The 8,270-nt window shown below is 39.9% G+C and overlaps 1 protein-coding gene across 2 annotated transcripts in view; it reads right to left on the bottom strand.

Moving 5' to 3' along the window:
- Positions 1-491: 491 nt before the first annotated feature.
- The window catches only part of LOC310780962 (apoptosis-associated speck-like protein containing a CARD), a 9,922-nt gene continuing 2,143 nt past the window's right edge, over positions 492-8,270 (bottom strand). The window contains exons 2-4 of one of the 2 annotated variants that reach the window (XM_083641493.1): positions 4,800-5,067; positions 2,534-2,587; positions 492-1,208 (exon numbers count right to left, since the gene is read on the bottom strand). In XM_083641493.1, the coding sequence (XP_083497619.1) occupies positions 958-1,208; positions 2,534-2,587; positions 4,800-5,061 (567 nt within the window). In that variant the 5' untranslated portion in view covers positions 5,062-5,067 and the 3' untranslated portion in view covers positions 492-957. Of the gene's footprint in view, positions 1,209-2,533; positions 2,588-4,799; positions 5,071-8,270 lie in introns of both variants that reach the window. The other variant, XM_083641492.1, reaches the window with a different exon arrangement.

The raw sequence follows: 8,270 nt of genomic DNA, 5'->3' as shown, positions 1-8,270 counted from the left end.
TACTATTTGGCTCTGCCCCCCCTGGATAAAGAAATTTTGTAAATTTTAAAATAAAATGCATTAATCTGGGGCACTCTGAGAGCAAAATGAAGAGGCTAGTAGATATGAAGAACTACACACATCACATTAATATCCTGTTGTTTCTGTGTAATTCTGAATAATGCAGAATGCAAATTGTATTCCCCACACACAGCAGTCATCCTTACATATGCACGCACACACACACACACACACACACATGCGCGCGTGTGCACACACACACACACACACACACACACACACACACGCACGCACGCACACACACACACACACACACACACACACACACACACACACACACAATGATAAATGTATCAGCACACATTGAACGATTTTTGGGTAATCTGGAATAAATCAAAAACAACTTAAAAATAACTAAAATATATACCTAAAAAAATACCTTAAATATACCTAAAGGTGCAGATGGAAGCAGGACAATCTTTTTTTTTCTTCATTATTTTATTTGTAATGGTCCATTTGCATAAATTGAGGAGAATAATAAAAGCAGACATCCAAAGTCAAATGCAGGTGGGATTCTTGATGAATTCTTACCCCATAGAAGATGATGGCAGTGATGGCATTGCCTTCTAATCACGCTAATTGATCTTAAGTATGAGAGCTTTACATAACATTGAATGGAATAAAGCCAAGGGTCAAACAACAATTGGCAGAAATTGGAATGAAAATGAAGATAGAGTATGAATATTCATTCTGATGAAGGTCGCCATGACCAAAACGTCAACGATTTAAAACAAACAAACTTGCAGTTAAAAGGCTACGACGCAGTGTGCGGACCCTACTGTACCTTTTTTTACCAATGAATATTTCTCTGATCAGACACAATTGTTCGGTGAATGTATAAAAACAATATTGAGCTTAAGTTGTCTATGTCTAGTCTAAGAAAATGGCAGTTACTCATTAACCCAAGATGTCTTCGATAAGATGATTCTCCTCTTGCTCAAGGATACCATAGAAGATATCTTTGACTTTATTGACTTTCAGTGACTTATAGAGCTCCCTCATCTGGTCCTGACTGGTAGATTTAGTCATGATTCTACCGTAGGATTCTTCGTCGAGAACATCTTCGCTGAGAAGCTTATCCATGATTGCGTCGACCCTGCTCACTCCATTGATTAGCGCTACCCGGTGTTGATCCACAAAGTGTTTCCCTGAAAAGAAAGGGAATGAAAAATGACTCATCTGGGTAATTCATTCATCAGATTTTAAGGCTGGTGGAGCTCTGTAAGATAGGCTAGTGGTTCCCAAACTGGGGTATGCGGAGGTACTACAAGAAAGGGGAAAATGGAAAAATGTAAGAATAAATCATAAAAATAAATGAAACATTAAAATATATCTGCTCAGGAGGCACTAATTGCAACTCTTTCACTCCATTTCTTGTTTTGTAATTTTACATATGGGGCTATAGTTTTCTCTTGCAGTTTTCTAAGCAAAATGTTGTAGTCGGGTACTTGGAATCAGAAATCAGGGAAAGGGGGTACTGACACCAAAACAATTGGAGAACCACTGGCTGTTCTAAGCAATTAAGATGACTCATGTAACAGTCATGTAACAGGAAGTGACCCACAAACTAATCTATACTATAATTCCAGCAGTGTCCGTGTGTCTGTTTGTCAGAATGTCTGGCAAGTGTTTGAGTGTCATATTGTGCCAATATTCCATGAGTGTCTGTATGTATGTGTCATGCCCATGACATCATCAGTGATGCCATATGATGATTTTGGTCAATAATGATTTCACTGATGACATCACTGATGCTGTCATAGACATTGTGACACATCATCAGTGGGACAAAAACAATGTACCCATGGGGGGGTGAATGAGGAGAGCATGATGTATGAACGGGGGAAGGGGAACAGGTAGATGTACCCAGGGGGAAGGGGGGGTTGCACATTTATAGGGGGGGGGGGGGGGGCGTAAATTACAGTCTACCCACTTCTCCACGGACCACTACACCACTGAATATACAGTATGGTAAAGCACTATATTGGTAGGAAATGCATGTGGCATCATGGGAATACAGTGAATATATACAATTCTATAAAGCCTATTTCACAATTGACACTTTGTATCACCCAGTTGGCATTTTATTTTGTAAAGGCCTTGTTATGATCATTTTAGTTTAAATTTGATAAATTCTATTGTTGGTTACTATATTTTTTAAATCCTATAATGTTGTGTCAATCTTAAAAAAATGTGGATGTCTCATTTTGGGGAGAAACTCTTCGTATACGCATCTGACAATTCTTGAGGAATTCTAGAGAAAGGGAGTGGAAAATTATTTAAAATCAGGCTGTACTCCACTTGCATCTCGCTATTTCAATAATTACAATATGAAGGGTTTCATTGCAAAAGGCAAAACGGTATATCCATTTTATAAATCCAACTGCTGTCTGAAATTCATTAGTTCATACTTCAAAAATTCAGACTCGCTCCTCAGATTTTCTAAACATCAACTGATTTTCACTTCATCTACCTCCCACCGCCTTTGTGGTTCTTCCACCAGCCGCTCCAGTCGGGGGTCTTGAGGCTGCAAGACATTAAATGAAAATTACATGATAATGTATATGTCTTAGACTGTATACATACTTCTGTTTCCCTCATAGCGACATAATCACACTGTCAGTTCCCTCTCCCTCCCTTTTACTTTGATGCCAGCAATCATTTGGAAAGACTTTCAAAGAATGACTCTCTTCATAATCATGATGTCTCTATATTATACAGACATCATGATGTTCTCAGTCAGTCAGCATCATAATAACTATTTATATGATAGGCAGAACACTTCCAACTGTGACAGATAAAGTCACTTGGGGCTGTTCAGACCTGGCCTGAAACAGGCCAAAGTTGGATCTTGGGAGATCCGACCTGAGTATACGTCAGTTCACACCTAGCATTACAATGCGGCCCACAAGGGGTCTGGAGTATCCAGATCTCACTTCCCCGCTCTATATGCAAATAAAGACATCTCCATCCAGTGTCTTGTGTGCTTCTCTCTTGTTACTGTGTAGTTGAAATTCTGATCATAGAAAAGTCATGGGCTGTGTGGGAAGCAGGGATTCCGATAGTCATTGCTTCAGACAGCCATATAGAATATCTACCGGGCACTAAAAAAAGGATGTTATAAAATAATTGTTTCCTAAATAAACGTTTTGAATCCATTTATTTCTCTGTAGTCTAATTCTTTATAGCCTCTATAGTCGATCTTTATTCCAGTGTTGTCATTAAGAGGCCGACTTTGCAGCAAGAAAATGTAATTAGTCGGCACTCAACAGGCATGTATGTCATTCTCGGTAAGGAAGGACACTTTCGTTATTGAAAGACAGACAACATGCACGCTCCTACTGTAGCTATCTGCATTTGTGGACACTTATTATGAGCCAATATCTTGCCTGGACATTGCCTTGATGAAAAAGCAGCTAAAAGTAATAAGTGCAACAGTGTCAGTGCAGACAGCGCACGATTTGAATCTCCATAGGCCTAGGCTACGCACCTTCATCTCTCCCACTCCACACCTGGCACCTGCGTCAAATCTCCTGCACTCGCTCTCTGCTCCCATTTGGCTAAGCATTTTGATTCATCTCCTCATATCATACGAGCGCTTTTACCTCCGCTAAATTGACAGCCTGTCGGGCGAATCAATCAATCAATTGCTCGCGCTCGTTGCCCAACTGCATTTCATTCCAGAATCACGTTTGGTAGCCTATACAGGAGAGCCATTTGCTGTGGATTACTTGGCCCTTGTATTAGCGTATCATCCAAAGGTGGCATGGCAGTTACATATTTAAAATTTTCAACGATGCATTTCCAATGCGCATTGGGTGCGTTCAGACCTGTACTTTACTGAGATCGGAGCGCCAAAGATCGGAGCTGGGCCGAGTTAGTGCAAGGTCTGAACAGGGTCTTACCCTGTAACTGCGTTAATCCCTAGTAATATTTTTTTGATATCACTATCTCAAATAACAAAATGCTAATTAGCCTTTTTCACTTCCCAACCAATTCATGCATTTTGTGTCTAAAATGCAGGAAGTAACACAGGTGCAAGCAAAACAGTAATGAGGGCCCCAGCACTGGATCACCAAAGGGATTGGAAGTTGGAAAACCTCATTAATGTTCTGCGTGCACCTGTGTTACTTCCTGCCTTTTAGACACAAAATGGGTGACTTGGGTGGGAGTGAAAAAGCCTAATGGGATGGTGTGAACAATGTTTGTATCATAGTAGACCGGGTGACAGTTTATCACCGGCGACCATATCTATCATGTATATTGGCCTATCCTACATACAGTATATATTAAATTTAACTTCTGTCTTAATAATGAGATAGATTTGAATGTATTTTCATATTGTGTGTCTTAGTCATAAAACACAAGTGATTTTGGACTATATGCTTTCCTTTGAGCCAGAACAACCAGGTTAACTTACTAGTAAACAATATGTCAGCTTGCATGCTAACAACCAAATGAATTAGGCTGACACAAAAAAAGCGATATCCAAGTTGAAAATCTCACAATCTGTGAAGAAGCTACTCCTCAGGTATTTATGTCGGTCAACAATGACACTTGATCCCTCAAATGCTAGCATTACTTAGTTATGCCTGATCTCCCATAATACAGCTCACAATTTATATAAATTATACATACGTTTTGTATTATACCTCAATTGACGTGTCTCTGAATAATGTGCCAGTTCTATGTTGTTTTTTTCCTCCACATTTTTTTTTTTTAATCTTCCCATGACTTACCTCTGGGTCCTGAACTTGGCAAGTTTTGTGCTAGATCATTCCTGCTGACCTTGCTTAAAATCTGCTTAGTCAGCTCCACATATTCTTGGGGATAGGCCGCCGTGATCGCACTCACTACGTCATCCCGCTCTGCATTGCCCAGCTTGGCCTTAGGGATGGGTTTGCAGCCGGCTAGGATGTCAGGCTGCTGCAGGTGCCACTTGAACCTCTTAAACTCATCCTCAGCCAAATTATCCATTATTTCCAAGATATGTTCTGCCATTGTTGCCTCCTGATAAGATCAAAGCATATGTTATAATTTCAAGGTTAGAACAATTATGCACTTATTAAAGATTCATCTCATTGCATTTCATCGATACCACCGGTTTAGGTATTTGGGTCTTGCAGAATTGAATAAGCCCAGACAGACAACAACAGGTAATTGGTAAAAATGTGTTCTATTCTCTGATCATAGGCTGCTCCCACATAGACTACAATTCTTCTCTGAGGTTATTTTCACTTTTTTGAACAATACCACCCCTCTGCCCCTCCCATTAAATATAACTGCCTTTCTCTCCCTGAGTCATATTCCATTGGTTTTAGACCTCGACCTAGGGTTTAGACCAGGGGTACCCAAACTTTTTTAGGATGAGAGCTACTTACAAAAATAAAACTAGTCGCTACTTCTTTTCCCATACATATATTAGTACATTTTAACAGTATTACATTATTTATTCAACATTATTTAAAGTCCCTGGAAACCAGAAATATTTCTTTATTATTTAGCATTTTGAGTTCATCACATCACATGTGATGTTAATATGTTAATAAGCCACCAGCCAAATTTGAACGATGATGAACGTCGCAAAGTATATAAATTTAGGTTTGACAGTCCTGGCAAAAGTCATGAGAATCAATTATTTTTTAGAGTGTATTTTCTCCCGCGTACTGTGTGGGCATGTCCCGTCTACAGCAGGGAAATTTCCCTCTCTCAGTCAGACCTCTCTCCTCTCCTCGGAGAGGGAGAGAGAGAGAGATGGTTTGTGTGTGTGTGTGTGTGTGTGTGTTCGCGTGTTGCTGCGTGCATAGCGTACTGGCGGTCATCTGTCTATCTGTCTATCTGTCTGCACGCGCGCACACACACACACACACACAGCAGCGCCGCAGCAGGCAGAGGAGAGGTTTCTACACACCGCCGACGAGACTAATCTCTGCTCTGCCACTTCGAGTGCACAGCGCTTCTGTCTCCCTCCCACCGTGTGCTGTGTTCGTTCGTTCTCTCTCTCTCTCTCTCTCTCTCTCTCTCTCTCTCTCTCTCTCTCTCTCTCTCTCACTAGTCCAGAGAGAGAGAGAGAGAGAGAGAGAGAACGAACGAACGAACACAGCACACAGAGTGGGAGGGAGACAGACAGACAGACAGCGCTGTGGGGGCAAAGAACGCGCGTGTACAAAGGTTATATAGAACTTATGACGTCATAAGCTCCTGCGTTTTAGCACCTCGCGCACTGCTGTCTTCAATGAGGAAGTACTTTGTAGAATCTTGTAGAAAAGTGTCGATTTTAAGGCTTTGGGTTGAAAGTAATGTATAATAATTTCGGAGGCACACAATTACTAACATAAGACCCTAAATAACATAGTTAGAACGTTTTTGTGGATTTTGGTTTCCAGGGACTTTAATCATGTTAAATACTGTAGAAACTGAGTTAGCTTAGTGGGAGTTAGTTTATGCATTAAAAAACAAAAAACATTTGGGATTTCTTTGGCGAGCTACTTTTTGATGGCCTGAGATCTACTGGTAGATCACGATTTATCTATACGAGGGATCAGGATGTTGGTAAACAAATGGCTTCAACAGCTCCTGGGGCAACTACAGTTAGTTTTAAATAGCAGTTCAAGGTGAAACCATGCCCTGGCTCTTTGAACTGTAACTGCTCCTTCATAGCTAGACACGCCATTTACACTTTAAACGAGTGACCACTTTTAGGACTCTATCACCTTAATTCAGCTTTAAATTATGTTTTGTAATGTTTGAGAAATCACAGTTTATGTTTTGTGTTTTTTTTTCAGCCTTTATAATGGGACCCTATGGAGCCAGCCTTGAGTGTGTCTGACTCTAGCAGGCTGTACTTTTTACTAAATCCACACATTTGCTGCGACAGTTAACACAACTTTAACACATTATACATCAGACCCTTGAGCTACTTCTGCTAACACTCAAAGTCAAAATATTAGCAATGTAAATGCTGCTAAAAATGCTATATTAAAATGCTGAAAACGTCAGATGCTATAAATCCATGCTGCATAATTAGTGGTGGATAATAATTTAATTTAATAAATAGATAAATAGTTTCAATAGATAAATAAATAATAATTGATTTGAAGTATGGTTAAAAGAGTTAAAATGTATTTGTTTCTGTTCAGGAACTAATGTTCCTTCGTGTTTTGCTCTCACTTCCAAGCAGGGCCGATTTTACCAACGGGCTTACCGGGGCGGAAGCCCCGGGGCCCGGGACATCAAGGGGCCCCAAAAAAAAAAAAAAAAAAAATTGATGTCATTGGAAAGTGACATTGTTAGAACATTGGACTTCACCACTCTAGTCAAACGCTTTGCCACGGCAAAAGTCAGGAAGAAGACATTTCAGGTACGAACAGACTTGAATACTGCTTGATTGATTTGTGCAATAATTGAATAACCATGTGTGTGTGCACTGTAATAATAACAGCAATAATAAATACTAAATAATAATAATAAAAGTGCTTGTTGTGACATCTCAGTGGCAATGTTTTCTTTCCAATCAGGCTGTTTGGTTTAAATGGTGAATTGGACTTCTTTCTTCTGACGAAGATCCTTGGGATCGAAACGTAATAAATTGACCAGGAGCCTTAAAATCCAGTGTGCGGACTCTATTTGTTTTTCTAATTATTATTCATTTGTCCAGCACCTGACTTCTCGTAGATGTGCATGCTCTCCTGTTTTTTCTTTTGAATTGGACTTCTTGCCTTTCTTGTAGTTATTGATTCAGTTATGTGAGCTCATAGGCTACTGGGTACCTTTCTTTCCTTAATGTATTGTGAACTAAATGATAAAAGATGTTTGCATTACTGATTGCTGTAAATATGAAGATTAGTTTGCTTTATTGATGTTCTGATTAGTGTTTTTCAATGTATAGCTCTCGTTTGAATATGATTTGAAGTGTCATCTGATTAGACCTGCACCATGTGACTACTCACTTGTCCTTGATTACCTCGAGTAGCCTGCCTTGTTTTTTAAAGAATGCCACACCCCAAACCATTCAGACTTGCCCTGATGAAGGCCGTGAGGCTGAAACGCGTAGGCAATGTTTTTAACTTTCTGTAAATGATAGCCAACTAAGAATAAAGGCTTTTTAACATACTACCTTCTCGAGTGCATCAGATCTCTTCAATAAATGCTGGACTAGAATCCCCAAACTGAAGAGCACCAGAAGGATACTTTTCCACACCCAAGTAGCA

The sequence above is a fragment of the Poromitra crassiceps genome (genome assembly GCF_964638095.1).
Source record: "Poromitra crassiceps genome assembly, chromosome: 1".
Lineage (NCBI taxonomy): Eukaryota > Metazoa > Chordata > Actinopteri > Beryciformes > Melamphaidae > Poromitra > Poromitra crassiceps.
The sequence above is the reverse complement of the archived record's forward strand: the minus strand, read 5'-3'. Positions and strand labels throughout refer to the sequence as shown.